Source organism: Coloeus monedula (assembly GCF_965178545.1).
Source record: "Coloeus monedula genome assembly, contig: HAP1_SCAFFOLD_329, whole genome shotgun sequence".
NCBI classification, from domain to species: domain Eukaryota; kingdom Metazoa; phylum Chordata; class Aves; order Passeriformes; family Corvidae; genus Coloeus; species Coloeus monedula.
Genome location: NW_028120617.1, coordinates 52,256 through 71,976, shown reverse-complemented (window position 1 = coordinate 71,976; position 19,721 = coordinate 52,256). Strand labels below are relative to the sequence as shown.

The 19,721-nt window shown below is 55.4% G+C and overlaps 1 protein-coding gene across 1 annotated transcript; it reads left to right on the top strand.

Moving 5' to 3' along the window:
• Nucleotides 1-425: 425 nt before the first annotated feature.
• On the top strand, nucleotides 426-1,358 carry LOC309585780 (olfactory receptor 14J1-like; the record flags this gene model as incomplete). The annotated part of the gene is made up of 1 exon (XM_082303641.1): nucleotides 426-1,358. One exon carries the CDS (start codon nucleotides 426-428, stop codon nucleotides 1,356-1,358), a length of 933 nt encoding a protein of 310 aa, XP_082159767.1.
• Between the last annotated feature and the right edge of the window lie 18,363 nt (nucleotides 1,359-19,721).

The window sequence follows — 19,721 nt, the reverse complement described above, 5'->3', positions numbered from 1 at the left end:
GACGGACATTTGGGGGTCTGTGGTGGATCCATCTGCTCCCAGCAGCACCCGGTGATCTTTAAGGGAAACATGGGAGGGCGAACATTCTGCATTTGAGAAAAGTGAAAGCCCAGAGAAACTCTGAACAGGTCAGAATGACAGAGAACCTCCCCTGAGTCTCCACTCATCATCTTGCCTTGCAAAAGTTGCTCTGTTCTCCCTGAGGGCAGCAGAAATCCTGAGGATTTCTGATATCCAAGAATACCAGGAGAGATATGGGGGAGCTTAAAAACAAAGACCTCAGAACTCTTAAGCACGAAAGGGTGTCTGTGTGTGTTCCAGGGGAGGGTGTACAGGAAATGGCTTTGGTTGTAGTTACAGACATCTCCTCTAACTCTTCATTGTTTCATTCCTCATGAACAGGTGCCCATGGCCAGACACAGCCAATGTCCAACAGCAGCTCCATCAGCCCCTTCCTCCTGCTGCCATTGGCAGACACGCAGCAGCTGCAGCTCCTGGACTTCTGCCTCTGCCTGGGCATCTCCCTGGCTGCCCTCCTGGGCAGCGGCCTCATCATCAGCGCCGGAGCCTGCGGCCAGCACCTGCACAGCCCCATGTTCTTCTTTCTGCTCAGCCTGGCCCTCACCGACCTGGGCTCCATCTGCACCACTGTCCCCAAGGCCATGCACAATTCCCTCTGGGGCACCAGGCACATCTCCTACTCAGCATGTGCTGCTCAGGTGTTTTTCTTTCTGTTCTTCCTCTCAGCAGAGTATTTCCTCCTCACCATCATGTGCTACGAGCGCTACGTGTCCATCTGCAAAGCCCTGCACTACGGGACCCTCCTGGGCAGCAGAGCTTGTGCCCACATGGCAGCAGCTGCCTGGGCCAGTGCCTTTCTCTACGCTCTCATGCACACGGCCAATACATTTTCCCTGCCCCTGTGCCAGGGCAATGCCCTGGGCCAGTTCTTCTGTGAAATCCCCCACATCCTCAAGCTCTCCTGCTCCAAATCCCACCTCAGGGAACTTGGGCTCATCGCTGTCTGTGTCTATTTGCTCTTTGGCTGTTTTGTGTTCATTGTTTTCTCCTATGTGCAGATCTTCAGGGCTGTGCTGAGGATCCCCTCTGATCAGGGCCGGCACAAAGCCTTTTCCACGTGCCTCCCTCACCTGGCCGTGCTCTCTCTGTTCCTCAGCACTTCAGCATTTGCTCACCTGAAGCCCCCCTCCATCTCCTCCCCATCCCTGGATGTGGCCCTGTCAGTTCTGTACTCGGTGGTGCCTCCAGCCCTGAACCCCCTCATCTACAGCCTGAGGAACCAGGAGCTCAGGGATGCCCTGAGGAAAATGATGACTGGATTTTTTCAGCAGCAATGAAGTGCTGGTTTTGTTCTCCACAGCTGCAGTGTAACTCAGTGCAGGCCCAGCCTGTCTGCTCAAGTTTTTCATAGTGGCTGTGTGTGTGCAGGGTTTCCTTTTTCATTTTGTGATAATGTTGTGCTCAAGGAAACTTTATTTATCCCGTCATCATCCCATTACTGGGATCATTCATCCTATTTATAATTCACTGCTTACACCTCGAATTTTACCCAGAGACAATGGAAATGAGGAATCACCTCCTCTGTGCACTTTAGCAAAATAAAGGATCCTGCAGCAACTTGTTGGTCAAAAATGCTTCCTTTGAAACCTCATCTGAATCTGGCAGGGCAGTGCCTGTGTGCAGAGGGGGAGAGAAGCTGAGTCCCAGCACAGCAGCAGGGCCAGGGAGCAGCAGCACTCGGTGCTCTCAGAGCTGCTCTGTTTATCCTTCCACGCTGTCCTTCTGTCCTTGTGGGAGTCCTCAGCTCTGGCTGCTGCGCTGCTGTCCTGCTCTGTGGTGCTCCTGTGAGCACAGGAGGGGTTGACAGTTTTGTGTTATTTAAAAGTAGACAGCAGTGGCTGGAATTGCTGGGCTGATGAGTGTAGTTTTTCAGAATTTTATGGCCCTGGCATGTGAGTCACAGGTGGATCCCAGCGAGTCCTGGAGCTGACAATCTGAACATGAATAACAGAATGGACAAAGCTGCAGCTTAAACGTGACCTAAAATAAATCCCCAGAGTGGCCAGCCCAGAGATCGTGGTCTGTGAACTGGAACAACCACATTACAACAGGGACTGCAGACCCACCAAAACCCCACCCAAACCCAGCTCAGAGGGGCCATGGTGGCCCCGTGGCAACCACTGGGCACCAAAGCAGTGAAGCCGTGGAGAGCGAGAGGCTCAGTGGCTGACATTTCTGTGGGACGGGGCTGTCGTGTCAGGGGTGGGGGCTTTAGATCCCAGGGGAATCATTGCCCAGGGAGTTTTTGTTCAGGTCTGTAGTGCATTGATGCTGCCTGGACTCCAGGCACCCACCAAAGCTGCTCTCTCACTCCTGTCCACAGCTGGACAGGAGAGAGAAAATATAACAAAGGGTTCATGGGTTGAGATAAGGACCAGGAGAGATCCCTCATCCAATACCGTCCTGGGCAAAACAGGCTCAACTTACAGATATCAAGTGAATTTATTCATAACAAAATCAGAGCAGGATAATGAGAAGTGAAAGAAGAGCTTTCAAAACACCTTCCCCCTCCCCTCCATCCTTCCCACCGATGGCGCAGGAGACAGGGAATGGGGATTGTGGTCAGTTCATCTCCTGTGGCTTCTCCCACTGCTCAGGGAGAGGAGTTGTTCCCCTGTGAGACCGTGGGGTCCCTTCCCACGGGAGACAGTTCTCTGTGAGCGTCTCTGACGTGGGTCCAATCTGACGAGCAGCAGCCCCCCCAAAACTGCTGCGGCGTGGGTCACTCTTCCATGGGGTCAGTTCTTCAAGGCCAGGCTGCTCCAGCCTGGGAGCAGGGCCCCTCTGCACCGGCTCTGCCCCTGGATCACAGCCTCCTGCAGGCATCCGCCCGCTCCGGCGTGGGCACCTCCCCCAGGGGCCGCGGGTGGATCTCTGCATCCCCCGGGGATCCCCAGGGGCTGCGGGTGGATCTCTGCATCCCCCGGGGATCCCCAGGGGCTGTGGGTGGATCTCTGCATCCCCCGTGGATCCCCAGGGCTGCGGGTGGATCTCTGCATCCCCCGTGGATCCCCAGGGCTGCGGGTGGATCTCTGCATCCCCCGTGGATCCCCAGGGGCTGTGGGTGGATCTCTGCATCCCCCGGGGATCCCCAGGGGCTGCGGGTGGATCTCTGCATGCCCAGGGGCTGCAGGTGGATCTCTGCATCCCCCGTGGATCCCCAGGGACTGTGGGTGGATCTCTGCATCCCCCGTGGATCCCCAGGGCTGCAGGGGCACAGCTGCTCCCCCATGGTCTCACCACGGCCTGCAGAGGAATCTCAGCTCTGGCTCCTGGAGCACCTCCTCCCCCTCCTTCTCCACTGCCCTTGGTGTCTCCCTGTTGTTTCCCTCACACGTTCTCCCCTCCTCCTCTTCTCTGACTACAAAAACACTGTGTCCCACTTTGTTTTCATTTCCTTCTGAAATCTGCTATCACAGAGGCGTTACCAGCCTCTCTCAGTGGCCCAGCCTTGGCCAGTGCCATGTCCATCTTTGGAGCCATCGGGGATCGGCTCTGCCGGACATGGTGGAAGCTTCCAGCAGCTTCTCACAGAAGCCACCTCTGTGGCCCCCCCGCTACCAAAACCCAGGCCGTGCCAAACCAACACACACAGGAAGAAAAGCACAGAACCCCAGTGCTCCAGGGCAGGTGAGAAGCAGCTCTGGCCATGCCAAGGTCAGCCAGAGCTGTCAGGTGGCCCCAGGAGCCCAAGGCAGCCAGAGCTATTCCATGTTCCTTTGGTTCTGTGGGCCCTGCAGGGTCACAAAGGCCCCTCGGTTCTTTGGGCCCAGCAGTGCCACAGTGGCCCCTTGGTTCCATGGAACGCCACAGGGTCACAATGGTCCCCTTGGTGCCACCAGCCCTGCAGGGTCACAACGGCCCCTGGGTTCCATGAGGCCACGCAGGGTCACAGTGGTCTCCAGAGGAAGGGCAGCACCGAGCCCCAGGGTTTCAGGGGCAGATGAGACACAGCCACCAGAGGCCAAGGCCAGCCACATCTGTCTGTCCTGCCAGGTTTGTCTGGGAGCAGCCCTTGGATATTGGGAATTTGGGAGATGGAATCCCAGTTTTGGCCATGGGCACCTTGTCGAGTAACGCAGTTCTGTGCTCGCTGCACGAGCTCTGGCGTGCCCTTGGTCAGAGAGAGTCCAGCTGCGTTACTTCTGTGCGTCGCAGAAGCGACTTTGGCATCAGGAAAAGTGCTGCTGGCTGAGCTCGCTGGCTCCTTTGCAGAGGAGACACGGCAGGAGCTGATGATATCAGTTCACATTAGTTCGGAGATAAAGGAAGAGAGAGAGGGTTCTGGTCTGGCTTCCAACAGGTTTATTGTCAGAAGTTTAGCAACCAGAACATGGCAATGATCTTAATCTGGGATCCCACTGAGAGGCTTTTCCCTCAGTTTTAGAGGGGGTTTGAAAACCGCGGGGAAAGGGGAAAACAACCAATGAGTTACAAGCCCAGGGGGAGGATACAATTCAACAAGAACCACTGGGAGATACAACAAAGAACCAGTGAACAACCGAGTTCACTGGAACTTCTCCCGAACAGGGAAAGGCAGTTTGGAGCCGGGCGCAGCCCCGGGGGGATGCGGCTTAAGCTTCTGAGCCGCCCATCGACCCAGCCTGCGAGTCTGTGTCCCGGGGAAATTCAATCCATGGCAGGGTCCAGGGCTGATCGGCATCTTGCTGCCCCAGCCCAGCAGTGGGCTGGGTCATAGCAACAGCTGAGAAGGATGGGGGTTTTCCACATGAAAGAAAAGCACAAAGCCCGGGTGTTTTGGGAGAAGATGAGAGGTGGCCACCATGGGCGAAGGCAGCCAGACCTGTCTCGCATGGCAGCTTTTGTCTGGGAGCAATCCTTGGATAGACAGAATTTGGGAGGTAGAATCTCAGTTTTGGCCATGTGTTAGAAAAGGGTTCAAGGACTGCGAGGGCTCCGGCGAGAGGAGAAATTGCAGGCCAGCCAATATGGTTGATAGAAGCAAGCAAGCTCTGTTTATTAGCAATCCAGAGACACTTATATAGTATACAAGCTTGTTAACTCTTAATTGGCTTAAACCTATCACAGCACATTTCTGCTTCTACATAATTAGACTACATTGGCAAAATTCTACTAGCTGTGTTATGCTTAAAGAATTCAGAGTTCACCCTCCCTTCTCATGGTCAGCACATCTTATCAGCACAGCTGCAAGTCTTCAAAACTCCCTTTTTGTTCCCAGGCCTGTTTCACACAGGTGCTTTTCCCATGCTGTTAGTTTCTCACACAAACCTCTGCTTGCAGTTCTTTTATTGATCCAATAATTCTATCAATGAGCCATGTCCCTGCTCCTCTAGCCATTCTCCAATAGCCATGGGTGCCTGGAGGAGAAGGACGGTTCTTTTCCTTAGGAAGGAAAGCACGGAGCCCCAGGAGCCCCAGGGCTCCTGAGCCAGCCCCTGCTGCCCCGGGAGGGAATTTGGGGAGGGGGCAGAGGGGGTGCGCAGCCCCCGCCGGGGGATGACCCTGGCCCAGCGCCCTTCATTCAGCACCGAGCTGGGCTTGGGGCCGCAGGAGGAAGAGGCCGATGGGAAGCAGATCCTGCAGGGGGGACAGGGCTTGGGCTCAGGGCAAGGTCCTGCCCTGCACACCTGGCTCAGGTGTGAGCCTGCCCCGGGAAGGGAGCGGGACATTGCTATCCCCAGGGATCAGGGCTGGGAGCAGCGCTGGGACCACGGACATGGAAATCCTGGGAGCCACTGGGACCGCACTGAGGGCTACTGGGAGCTACTGGGAGCAACTGGGAATGACGGGTGTGTGCTGGAGGCAACTGGGATATACTGGGAATGAATGAGATCATGCTGGGGGCAACTGGAACCATGCTGGGGCAACTGAGGTGACTGGGAATGAGCATGCTGGGAGAAACTGGGAGCAACTGGGAGTGACTGTGTCTGTGCTGGGGGCCACTGAGGTCATACTTGCAGTGACTAGGACTGTACTAGGGGCAACTGGGAGCAACTGGAACTATGCTGGAGGTAACTAGGATCACACTGAGGGTGATTTGGATCATACTGGAAGTGACAACGAGCATGCTGGGGGCAATTTGGACCACGTTGGGGGCAACTGGGATATACCAGGAGCAACAGGGCCATCACTGAGGGTGACTGGGAGTGGCTGTGGGCAACTGGAATCATGCTGGAAGCAACTGGGAGGAAGTGGCAGTGACCAGGAGCATGCTGGGGGCAACTGGGATATGCTGAGAGAGACTGGGAGTCACTGGGATCATGCTGGGAGTGACTGGGAGCGTGGCAATGGCCTGGGCTGGCTGATGTGGGGCCTCAGGGTGTGCAGGGAGCACTGTGACACTGCGGGGCCCCTGGAACTGTTATAAATGGCCCAGATCCGATATGGAAATGAGTTCTTAAAATGTACTGAGAACTCAATAAAAATGGCAAAGCAAAAGGGGGCAGCGCTGGGAGGGTGGCTGGGTGCCAGAGGCTCGCCCACAGAATGCCCATCCTGCCTTTTCTACCCCTGCGATTGCAAACAGCTCTCTGGTCCGAGGGGCACTGGAGACTCCACCTGGAATCTCCTAGAGTCTTTCCATCTCTGGTTTAGGCACTTTATATCCAAGCTGGGATCCCAAGACTTCTCCAATCAGGTACCTGAGGTGATTTTTCTCTTTTGATGAGGAGGAGGACGAGGAGGAGGGGGACGGGGAGGAAGAGGAGAAGGAGGACGAGGAGGAGGAGGACAAAGAGGACAAGGAGAAGGATGACGACAAGGACGAGGAAGAAGAAGACAACGAGGAGGATGAGGAGAACGAGGAGATGACAAGGCAGAGGAGGAGAACGAGCAGGAGGAAGAGGAGGATGACGAGGAAGAGGGGGATGAGGAAGAGGACGAGGAGGACGAGGAAGAGGAGGAAGAGGACGAGGACAAGGAGGAGGAGGAGGAGAAGGAGGACGAGGATGAGTCACATGAGGGTGAGGACGAGGAGGGTGAGGAGGGGGAGGAGGGGGAGGAGGGGGAGGATGAGGACGAGATGAAGGAGGAGGAGGTGGAGGAGGAGGAGGATGATGAGGACGAGGATAAGGACGAGGAGGAGGAGGAGAGTAGGAGGATGAGGAATGCGACGAGGAGGAAGAGGAGGAAAATAACGAGCATGAGGGTGAGGACGAGGAGGAGGACGGGGAGGAGGGGGAGGAGGAGGAGGAAGAGGACAAGGAGGACGAGGAAGAGGACAAGGGGGAGGAGGATGAGGAGGACGAGGACGAAGACGAGGACGATGAGGATGACGAGGAGGGGGAGGAGGAGGACAAGGAGGAGGAGGAAGAAAATGAGGAACATAACGAGCACGAAGAGGACAAGGAGGAGGACGAGGAGGAGGACGAGGAGGACGCGGACGAGGACGATTAGGACGAGGGTGAGGAAAAGGAAAGGGAGGAGGGGGAGGAAGGGGAGGACGAGGAGGACAAGGAGGAGGATGAGGAGGAGGACAAGGAGGAAGAGGCGGACGAGGAGGAGGAGGAGAAGAAGGATAGAGAGGACGAGGATGAGGATGAGGAGGAGGAGGATGAGGATGAGGAGGAGGATTAGGAGTGCGACGAGGAGGAAGAGGATGAAAATAACGAGCATGAGGGTGAGAACGAGGAGGAGGAGGACAGGGAGGAGGGGGAGGACAGGGAGGAGGAGGAGGAGGACGAAGAAAAGGAAGAAAAGGAGGGGGACAAGGAGGAGTAGGATGAGGGTGAGGACGAGAAGGGGGATGAGGGGGAGGAGGACGAGGAGGAGGAGGATGAGGAGGAGGATGAGGAGGAGCAGGAGGAGGATGAGGACGAGGAGGACGACGAGGAGGAAGAGGATGAGTAGGAGGACGAGGAGGAGGATGAGGATGAGGAGGACGACGAGGAGGAGGAAGAGGAAGAGGATGAGTAGGAGGACGAGGAGGAGGAGAAGGACGAGGTGGAGGATGAGGACAAGGAGCAGAAGGAGGAGAACGAGGACAAGGATGAGGAGGAGGAAGAGGATGAGGAGGAGGAAGAGGAGGAGGGGGACGACAATGAGGATGACAACGAGGACGAGGAGAGGTATGACGAAGAGAATGAGGAGGAGGAGGAGGAGGACGATGAGGAAGAGTAGGATGAGGATGAGGATGAGAAGGGGGAGGAGGGAGAGGAGGGGGAGGATGAGGAGGAAGAAGATGAGGAGGAGGAGGACGACGAGGAGGACGACGAGGAGGAGGACGACAAAGAAAAGGCGGGGGACGAGGAGGAGTAGGATGAGGGTGAGGACGAGAAGGGGGATGAGGGGGAGGAGGACGAGGATAAGGATGAGGAGGAGCAGGAGAAGGACACGGAGGAGGAAGACGAGGAGGAGGAGAATGAGGACAAGGAGGATGAGGAGAAGGAGGACGAGGAGGACGAAGAGGCCATGGAGGAGGAGGACGAGGAGGAGGAGGACGACGACGAGGGCGAGCATGAGGACGAGGAGGATGAGGAGGACGAGGATGACGAGGATGCGGATGAGGACGAGGACGAGGACGAGGACGAGGAGGAGGAGGATGATGAGGATGAGGACGAGGACGAGGATGAGGACGAGGAGGACAAAGAGGAGGAGGACGAGGACGAGGATGAGGACAAGGACGAAGACGAGGACGAGGAGGACGAGGAGGACAAGGAGGCCAAGGAGGACGAGGACAAGGACGAGGACGAGGAGGACGAGGATGACGAGGATGAGGACGAGGACGAGGAAGAGGAAGAGGAGGACGAGGAGGAGGAGGAGGAGGACGAGGACAAGGACGAGGACAAGGAGGACCAGGACGAGGACTAGGATGAGGAGGACGAGGAGGATGAGGAGGAGGACGAGGAGGAGGACGAGGAGGAGGAGAAGGAGGAGGAGGAGGAGGATGAAGAAAGGGAAGAAAAGGAGGAGGACGAGGAGGAGTAGGATGAGGGTGAGGACGAGAAGGGGGATGAGGGGGAGGAGGACGAGGAGGAGGATGAGGAGGAGGAGCAGGAGGAGGAGGACAAGGAGGAGGAGGACGAGGAGGAGGAGAACGAGGACCAGGAGGATGAGGAGAACAAGGACGAGGAGGACGAAGAGGCCATGGATGAGGAGGAGGAGGAGGAGGAGGAGGAGGAGGAGGAGGATGAGGACGAGGACGAGGAGGACGAGGTGGACGAGGAGGACGAGGACAAGGAGGAGGAGGATGAGGACGAGGACAAGGACGAGGACCAGGACCAGGACCAGGACCAGGACCAGGACCAGGACCAGGAGGATTACGAGAACGAGTATGATGAGAATGAGGACGAGAAGGAGGAAGAGGCCAAGGAGGCCGAGGTGGAGGAGGAGGAGGAGAAGGAGGAGGAGGATGAGGAGGAGGAGGACAAGGAGGAGGAGGAGGAGGACGACGAGGAGGACGAGGAGGACGAGGGGGAGTAGGATGAGGGTGAGGACGAGAAGGGGGATGAGGGGGAGGAGGACGAGGAGGAGGAGCAGGAGGAGGAGGATGAGGAGGAGGAGGAGGAGAAGGAGGAGGAGGATGAGGAGAACGAGGATGAGGAGGATGAGGAGAACAAGGATGAGGAGGACGAAGAGGCCATGGAGGAGGAGGAGGAGGAGAACAAGGACGAGGAGGACGAAGAGGCCATGGAGGAGGAGGATGAGGAGGAGGAGCAGAATGAGGACGAGGAGGACGAGGAGGACGAAGAGGACGAGGAGGAGGAGGATGACAAGGATGAGGACGAGGAGGAGGAGGAGGATGAGGACGAGGAGAACGAGGAGGACGAGAAGGACGAGGAGGAGGACGAGGACCAGGAGGATGAAGAGAACGAGGACTATGAGAATGAGGACGAGAAGGTGGAAGAGGCCAAGGAGGCCGAGGTGGAGGAGGAGGAGGAGGAGGAGGATAAAGAGGAGGAGGAGAAGGAGGAGGAGGAGGCGGAGGAGGAGGATGATGAGGAGGAGGACAAGGACAAGGAGGAGGAGGAGGATGAAGAAAGGGAAGAAAAGGAGGAGGACGAGGAGGAGTAGGATGAGGAGGAGGAGGATGAGGACCAGGAGGATGAGGAGAACAAGGACGAGGAGGACGAAGAGGCCACGAAGGCCGAGGTGGAGGACGAGGAGGAGGAGGGGGAGGAGGAGGAGGAGTAGTAGGAGGACAAGGAGGACGACGAGGACGAGGAGGAGGATAAGGAGGCGGAGGAGGAGGTTGATGAGGAAGATGAGGAAGAGGAGATGGAGGAGGTGGACGAGGAGGAGGAGGAGGACGACGACAAGGAGGATGAGGACGATGACGAGGAGGAGGAGGACAAGGAGGAGGAGGAGGAGGATGATGAGGACAAGGAGGAGGAGGTGGAGGATGACGAGGACGAGAACGAGGAGAAGGAGGACCAGGAGGACGAAGAGGCCAAGAAGGCCGCGGTGGAGGATGAGGAGAAGGAGGAGAACGAGGACGAGGAGGAGGAAGAGGAGGAGGACGAGGAGGAGGAGGACGAGGAGGAGGATGAGGAGGCGGAGGAGGAGGTTGATGAGGAAGATGAGGAAGAGGAGATGGAGGAGGAGGACGACGAGGAGGAGGAGGATGACGACAAGGAGGACGAGGAGGATGACGAGGAGGATGAGGAGGACAAGGAGGAGGAGGAGGATGACAAGAACGAGGAGGAGGAGGACGAAGAGGCCAAGGAGGCCGAGGTTGAGGATGAGGACAAGGAGGAGGAGGACAAGGAGGAGGAGGAAGACAAGGAGGACGAGGAGGAGGAGGATGAGGAGGAGGATGAGGAGGACAAGGACGAGGACGAGAAGGACGAGGAGGAGGAGGACGAGGAGGAGCAGGCGGAAGAGGATGAGTAGGAGGATGAGGAGGAGGGAGAAGGACGAGGTGGAGGACGAGGAGGAGGATGAGAATGAGGTATGGGAGAATGAGGAGGAGGAGGAGGCGGAGGAGGAGGAGGAGTAGGACATGGAGCACAAGGAGGAGGAGGAGGACGAGCAGGAGGAGGAGGACAAGGAGGAAGAGGAGGAGCTGGAGGAGGCAGAGGAGGAGGAGTAGGACGACGAGGACAAGGACAAGGACGAAGACAAGGATGAGGAGGAGGATGAGGAGGAGGAGGACGACGAGCAGGAGGATGAGGAGGATGCGGATGAGGAGGAGAAGGAGGCCGAGGAGGAAGAGGACGAGGACCAGGAGGAGGAGGACGAGGACCAGGAGGATGAAGAGAACGAGGACGAGGAGAACGAGGAGGAGGAGGATGAAGAGGCCACGGAGGCCAAGGTGGAGGATGAGGAGGAGGACGAGGAGGAGGACGAGGAGAAGGCTGAGGAGGAGAAGGATGAGAAGGAGGAGGAGGAGGATGAGAACAAGACGGAGGAGGAGGAGGCGGATGAGGATGAGGACGAGGAGGACGAAGATGAGGAGGAGGACCAGGACCAGGACCAGGAGGATGAGGAGAACGGGGATGAGGAGAACGAGTACGAGGAGGATGAAGAGGCCAAGGAGGCCAAGGTGGAGGAGGAGGAGTTAGATGAGGAGGAGGACAAAGAGGAGGAGGACAAAGAGGAGGAGGAGGAGGAGGAGGATGAGGATGAGGAGGAGGAGGAGGACGAGGAGGATGAGGAGGACGAGGAGGAGGAGGACGAGGAGGAAGAGGAGGACAAGGAGGAGGAGGAAGAGGAGGATGAGGAGGACGAGGAGGACGAGGAGGAAGAGGAGGACAAGGAGAATGCGGAAGAGGAGGACGAGGAAGAGGAGGACGAGGACGAGGACGAGGACGAAGAGGCCACGGAGGCGGAGGTGGAGGAGGAGGAGGACGAGGAGGAGGAGGAGGAGGACGAGGAGGAGGATGAGGAGGACGAGGAGAACGAGGAGAACAAGGAGAACAAGGAGGAGAAGGACGAAGAGGCCAAGGAGGCCGAGGTGGAGAAGGAGGATGGGGGAGGATGGAGGAGGATAAAGAGGGGGAGGATGGAGGAGGATAAAGAGGAGGAGGAGAAGGAGGAGGGGGAAGATGAGGAGGGGGAGGAGGAGGAAGAAAAGGAAGATAAGGAGGGGGACGAGGAGGAGTAGAATGAGGGTGAGGACGAGAAGGGGGATGAGGGGGAGGAGGATGAGGAGGATGAGGAGGAGGATTAGGACGAGCAGGAGGACTAGAAGGATGAGGAGGAGGACAAGGAGGAGGAGGACGAGTAGGAGGAGAAGGACGAGGTGGAGGACGAGGAAGAGGAGGAGGATGAAGAGGAGGAAGAGGAGGAGGACGAGGATGAGAAGGAGGAGGATGAGAACGAGGTATGGGAGAATGAGGAGGAGGAGGAGGAGGAGGAGGAGGAGGAGGATGACGAGGAGGACGAGGAGGAGGACAAGGAGGACGAGGAGGAGCTGGAGGCGGTGGAGGAGGAGGTGTAGGACGACAAGGACAAGGACGAGGACGAGGACGAGGAGGTGGTTGAGGAGGAGGACGAGGACGAGGTAGAGGAGGAGGATGACAACGAGCAGGAGGATGAGGATGAGGAGGAGGAGGACGAGGAGGACGAAGAAGCCAAGGAGGCCGAGGTGAAGGAGGATGCGGAGGTTGAGGTGGAGGACGGGGACGAGGAGGAGGAAGAGGAGGACGAGGATGAGGACGAGGATGAGGACGAGGAATAGGAGGAGAATGACAAGGAGGAGGATGACAATGAGGAGGAGGATGAGGAGGATGAGGAAGAGGAGGAGGACGAGGCTGAGGAGGAAGAGGAGGATGAGGACAACGTGAAGGAGGATGAGGGGGATGAGGAAGAGGAGGAGGATGAGGAGGACGAGGACGAGGAGGACGAGGAGGATGACAACGAGGAGGAGCAGGATGAGGAGGAGAATGAGGAGGGGGACGAGGAATAGGAGGAGGAAGAGGTGGATGAGGATGAGGAGTAGGATGAGGAGGAGGACGAGGAGGAGCAGAATGAGGAGGAGGACGATGAGGAGGAGATGGACGAGGTGGTGGAGGACGAGGAGCAGGAGGGGTAAGGGTGGAGATTTTCCTCATCCTGCTCCTCCACTGCTGACATCAGGGAATTCCCTGGAGCTGCCAACACCTGCCTTTGCTGCTTGAGGATCTTCTCTAGCACCATGCAAAAGGCCTTCTCCTATGGCACTGCCGCAGCATCCTGTAGTCATGGGCTGGCACCTGGCAGCTCCAGGACACTTGCTGATTGGATGCTTTTGCCTGGGAAAATCTTCTTGGACACGGCCTGGCTCCAATTTTTACTTCTAGGCCTTTCCTGGCCATCTGCATCCTCAGGCATGAGATGCTTCTGCAGATCGACGTGGCTCTGGGGGAGCAGCGACTCCTGTCTGGGGGCAAAGAAAACAAAGACAACTTGTAAGAAGAGAACCTGGAACTTCTAGTCAGAAGAGAAAGGACTATTCAATCAAGGCAGGGCCGATGCAGGAAACTTTCTAAAATGGAACAAGCAGCAGAAGCACAGGAGTTTTGCAGAAGAAATTCCCCTCCCAGCACTTGGCTTAGGGAAAAGCCTGATGTTGTTAGGAGAGACTTGAGTTCAGGTCTAGTATTGGGTAACAGACATCTGAACATTTAGACTATTGGCTTGCCAGGCTCACGCTATTCGAACCTGAGACTGAAACTATTCTACAAGCTAGGGATGCTTGGAAGAAATGTTTCTGCTCACACCACGACTGGGGACCGTGCATCATTCCTACCTTGCACCTGTCCAAAGGCCTTCCTCCGTCTGCGCTCCGGCAGCTCTCACCAGTGCTCGCGCAGGGATGGAGGCTCTTGCCACAAGTAGCCCAAGTGTGGAGATCTTCTTCATCCTGCTCCTCCACTGCTGACATCAGGGAATTCCCTGGAGCTGCCAACACCTGCCTTTGCTGCTCGAGGATCTTCTCTAGCACCGTGCCAAAGGCCTCCTCCTATGGCAGCGCTACAGCATCGTGCGAGTCACGGACTGGAACTGGCACCTCCAGGAAAGTTCTGCTGGGAAACACCCATCAGCCATTCCCTGACTGCAATGAGCCAGCCTCCTATTCCTCTGCAAGGCTCTTCCTGGCCACGTGCATCCTCAGCAATGAGCCGGTTCTGTTGAGAGCCACCGCTCGTAGGGAGCAGCGAGTCCTGTCCAAAGGGCTTCCTCCGTCTCCAGTCCTGCAGCTCTCACGGAGGTACCAGGTATGGTCAAGTCTCCTGCCAGGAGTATCCGACCTGTGGAATTCATCCTCATCCTTCTTCTCCATTGCTGATGGCTCTAAGTGCCCTGCAGATGGGAACATCCGCCTTTGCTGCTGGAGGTTTTTGTCCAGCCCCACACCAAAAGTCTTCTCCTCTCGTACTGCCACATCGTTCTTGGAACCTTGGTTGGGAACTGGTGGCTCCAGGACAGTCGCTGCTCTGCCTCTGGCTTGTGGGAGTTCCTTACTGGAGGCCTCCTCTTTTCTATCTCCTGCTTAAACAAGAAAGGCTTCATAACTTGACTGCTCTATGCCAGCTATGAGTACATCATCTCTTCTGGAACTCTTTTACAGTGGACACAGTTTGTTGAAGCTCATTCTCACAACTCCTATCGTGACTATGCCTCATAACTCTTACAACTTTTATTAGTTCATAACCTGGATTACACATTGTCTCTGTCCGGTTTAGAATTTTAAAATATACAATACAATTCTCAATATCCTCTAGCTACAAGATGCAACCACACATCTTTGTCCTTTTCTATTTTTGCAAAAACATTGGCAATTGTTTCTCTCTTTAATATTTTTCCCTTCAGAACTCATCTGTTTCCTGTTTTCACTTCCTCTGCTCAGAAGACCTTTCCTTTGGTTTATTCTTGTACTGATTCTCCAATCTTTCCAGGCTACTTTATCGAGATGCAGCTGGTGCAACATATTAGATAGTTTTTGTTGTTTTGATTTATACTACAGGAAGATGATAAAACACGTATTTTACATTACCTCGGACGGCAAAAATTTTTTGCATTTTTAATGGAAAATACATTTTTAAAGTTTGGATAGCATAATTTAAAAAAAATCGCTTCATTACCTGCCCAGTAGCCATAACATAGGTCTGTATCCATCATCTAAAAGTAAAGCCAGCTTTTGATTTGATACACACATTGAGACTTTATCCTGTAGGAAATAAAGCAGAAAAAATATGCTATTACAGTTTTATCTTCAACTGCACATCACTTCTGACCTTGAGCGAAGGCTCTGCATTATGGAATAGAACCAACTGAGGCAGTGCAGCTCTCGGTTAACACATGATCAGAACCTTAGACTGCTAAGGAAGAGCAGGAAATAGTTTGGCTGCCACCACGAGGCAACAGCACATTGTCCTGTTGACATTCACACGGTCAGAGTGAAACTGGAACCGAGCAATCCCATTCCTTTGCAACCACCCTTATGCTGCAGAGATGGAGCCCTGAGCTCAGCAATGCCATTTGTGACAGAGCTTTCCCAGGTGGGAAGGCATCCTCCCTTCCCAGAGGTATTGCAAGTTCCCCTCTCCCCACTCCATTCCATCCGGAAATGGAATGCTGACAATCCATAAAGGTCACACACTACAACACTGCCATGGATTCTTTTCCTTAGGCAGATCTAAGGCAGTCTGGGAGTCACTCAGCCTCTTGTGCCCTCCTCAAGTGAGCATTTGTAACTTTTCTTCCTACAATAATCCAACCAAACAACTTGGTTACTGCTCCAAGTAATTACCAGCAGCTTTGGCTGTGTTTTCCCATTCGATTTTATTTAACCCAATATTTTGCAAATACTGACACTTCTATATTTGAAATTCCCAGCATATTACAGAGATTTGAGAGGTGATCTTCAAACTTCAGAGGTGACATTGGCCACAGAGTAGCAATAAGTAGGAAATATCAGGACAAAAATTAATCCAATACATACAATACATACCCCCAACAATCCTCCTTTTTTTTTTTTTTTTTTTTTTTTTTTAGCTTTTTTTTCTTATTCTGGAAGAAACAAATTTAACAGCACTGCCATGCATGCAACAAAGTGACCCAGGCATGAAGATGAGCAAACTGTTGGTCCTTCACATTCCAGTTTTCAAGGGTGACATTAGTGGGACACTGCTTGGAGCACTGCAATGATATCAAAGTAATCCCTTAAACTTCCTGCTAACTGGAAATTTCTTTTAAGATGCATAGATAATATATGGCTCATTACTTACACATACAGGCAAAAGGAAAAAACAAGTTTCACCACATTCTCATAAACCTCTGGAAATAAAGTCCTGTAAACTTAACTGCCTTCCTTACTTTGAGAGATTGCTACTGCTATAACATTACCTGTACTGGACCTTGTCAATTGGATGCTTTTGCCCAGACTCCTTGCTCCATATATGCCATTTACACCACAGAGAACAAGACAGAATCCTATCCAAGCAAAAATTCAGTGGGAATGGAGAATGACTTACTCGGCAACACCTGATTCTCTCTGTGCAACATGCACTACAGCTTTCTTACGGTCTGATCAGACACTTCTTATGGTAAAGATCACCATCCTATAATCTGGACTACGGACTGACTTCCCGGCTCGCTGTGCCTCATCGCCGCCACCCTGATCCATTATCTGGACATTGACTGCAACCACCACCTCTCTGGGCAACCTGTGCCAACACCTGACCACCCCAACAGCGAAAAAAAACTGTAATATGTAATCCGAATCCCCACTGTCCCATTTGAAGGCCACTCCCTCTAGTAGCCCGTAGGCTTCTTTTCAGAAGCGATGTGAGGGGAAGGCAGCTTGCCGCTCCCCTTTGCCCACACGGCTGGCTCCCTTCCAGGCCCGATCCCACCCACGGCAAGGAAGGAACGCACCCACCCACACGCCCGGGGCCATTCCTTCATCGGGGCTCTGTCAGTCCCCCGCCGGGGGCCGGTCACTCCCTCGCCGGAGATCACTTCCCCGAACCAGAACCAGAACCAGAACCAGAACCAGAACCCGCTTCCCGCGCCCGCCCCGCTGCCGCCGCTCCCGCTCTGTCCCACCAACGGCCCCTCAGCAGCACCGGCCCCTCCGGGCCCCGCCCCTGCCCCGCGGCCCCGGCTTCGAAGGAGAGCATTGCAGCCCGGATGGCGTTGGATTCTGCAACAGGTCTAACGTGCTGCTTCCTCCTCTGCTGCCACAAGGCTACCAAGAAAATCTTTGCCATGCCGCTCCCCAGCCAAAGGGCACGCGCTACGTACCGGAGGGAGGAGGGGCTTTTGGAAGCTCAGATGTGCCTTTGCTTGGAAAGATAGAACACTCGTAAGAGTGTTGAAGCAGCAAGCTCTTCCTCTTGACAGCACTAGGATGCTGCGCTCTGGCTCACCATTCCCTGAGAAAGCTGTCACTCTCGTCGAGCCCGTTCCTTTCTTGCGGGATGAAATCAGGTCCTGAACCTTCACCCTTCCCTTTCTCCTCTCTCTCTCAGTGCCTGCAAGGACTGCATTTCCTTCTTTCCCGCCGAGTCATCCACAGAGACATCAAAAGCTGCAACATTCTTGTCAGCGTGGACGGATCTGTGAAATTGGGTGGGTATCCTTGGTGCGGCGCAGCGTTCCCGGGATGCGCTCTGGGGCTGCTCTGGGGTAACTGCCAGTTCCCCAGAAGCGCTGCTTGGCCAGCGTGCGAAACGTGATGGCGTTTTTGAAGTGACCAATGCCTTATCTCCCTGGCTACAGCCCCACGGAAGCAGAGCACTGCTGCTTTTCCAGCTAGATTCACCGTGGCCTTGTCAGGCTTTGAGTGGGCAATTCTTTGGCTGGGTTTGCCAGTTGTAGCTGGCTTTGACAGGGTTTGTTTTTCTCCACAGCTGACTTTGGCCTCTGTGCTCAGCTCACCCCTGAGCGCGACGAGTGCAGCTCCAGCGTCGGCACTCCCAGCTGGATGGCGCCGGAAGTCGTGAGAGGAGAAGCCTACGGCCCCAAAGTGGACATCTGGTCACTGGGGATCGTGGGGCTGGAAATGGTGGAAGGGGAAGCTCCTTACCAGAGGGAACCCCGTCTCAGGGTAAAGTGCAGCTTAAAAGTGCGGCTCTGTGCGGAGAGAGCTGTTGTGGCTAGGAAAGGAGCAGGTAGAGTGTCCTCTTCCCTTTTTTTGTAGGTTTTTGAACTGATAGAAAGGAACAGGGCCCCAAAACTGCAAAACCCCAGGCACCACTCGGCTCTCCTGCGCGACTTTCTCCGCTGCTGCCTGCAGACAGACGAGGACAGGCGCTGGTCTGCCCAGGAACTCCTGAAGGTAAGCAAAAGCAAAGCGGCAAAAAGCCCTGCGAGCTGTGGACGCCTGCATGAAGGGCCGAAGAGGACTGTGGGCCACGTGGGCCTGGGCGAGACAGGTCCGGGACCGGAAGGCGGAGGGGCAGGTGGTGCCCTCGGTCCTCTTTGTGCGTCTTCCTGGTAGCAGAGGAACCCTGCTTGAGCCTGTTGGACGTGACCTTGGGAAGTAATGGTTCCTTTTGCTTTTGTTTTTCCTTTGGGCAGCATCCGTTTGTGACCTCAGGCGATCCTGCCTCCAGCCTGGCTGCTCTGATCATCTCAGCCAAGCAAGTGCAGGAAGACTGGAGAGGAGACGCTTGCGCCTGAGTAGGCCTTGGTGCCCTGCCAGCTCAGAGGAGTGACGAGGGGATGTACCGTGTTTAGGAGAAGATTCGGCCGTCCCCTGAGTTTTATAATGAGCTGTTCCGTAGTTAGGAAGTTTATGGGTTTGAGATTTTCTTAGCTTAGCTGGTTTTAGTTAGGACTCTAGACCCCAGAAAGCTTCATTAGTGGAGCATTGTTTAGCTAAGAGTAGAGTATTGCTGATGTAGGGAAGATGAGAATTATCCTTGAGCTAGAAATGGACGAATCGTCATACTGATGATTAAGCTATGAAAGAAAAAGCTGGGACTCAGCAGAACTGGAGCAGGCATGAGCTGTCAGCCTGAACGGGTCGCCAGGAGGACAGAATGATGAAGATGAAGATGAAGAAGTAGCCGGAAGACCCTTGGTTTCAGCAGGACTGGCAATAAAAAACCGTAAAACCTCCAGAGCCCTGGAAGATTCCCTTCCTTGCCACGCTGTGCCTAAGCTGGACAGCGCCTTCGAAGCCGTGCGCTCTGGCTGGGCTGTCCCGTTGATGGCTTTGCGCTGCTTCCCAGCGGCCCAAGGCGCTCCCCCCTCACAGAGGGGCCCTGCCCCGCCCCACGCACCCCGTGGCGGCTGCCGCCCCGCCCGCCCTGCGGAGATGTTGCCCCCCCCACCCGCCCCCCGTGCCCTGGCGTCCCCCAGCGCCAGCCGCCCCTCACGGCGGGGCAGGAGGAGGGAGCAGGCCCCGCTTGTTCCCCTTTCCTGGCGCTCATGGGGCATCGAAGAGCCAAGGAGGGCTGAAACGGCACGTCCCCCAAACGCTTCCCTCTCTGGTCCTTTTGGGCCACTAACACGCTCTGCTCAAGGGAGTCCGAGGGCCTACGCTCGGCTTTCCCTGCTAAGGTGTCATTCTTCCTTCTGTAAGCTCCACAACTGGCTGGTTGATGTAAGCTGTCTAGGAGATGGGGAAAACGAGACGCTTTCAAACTGGGGGAATTATCCTGGTAAATTACTGCAGTTTTTCAGCAACAGAATTTCAAGGTGCAGCTGGGCCTTTCAGCCATTGCATCGATTTTCAAATGCCACCCGCAGCATCCGAAGTGTGAAGAGCCCAGTGTGAAGCTCCT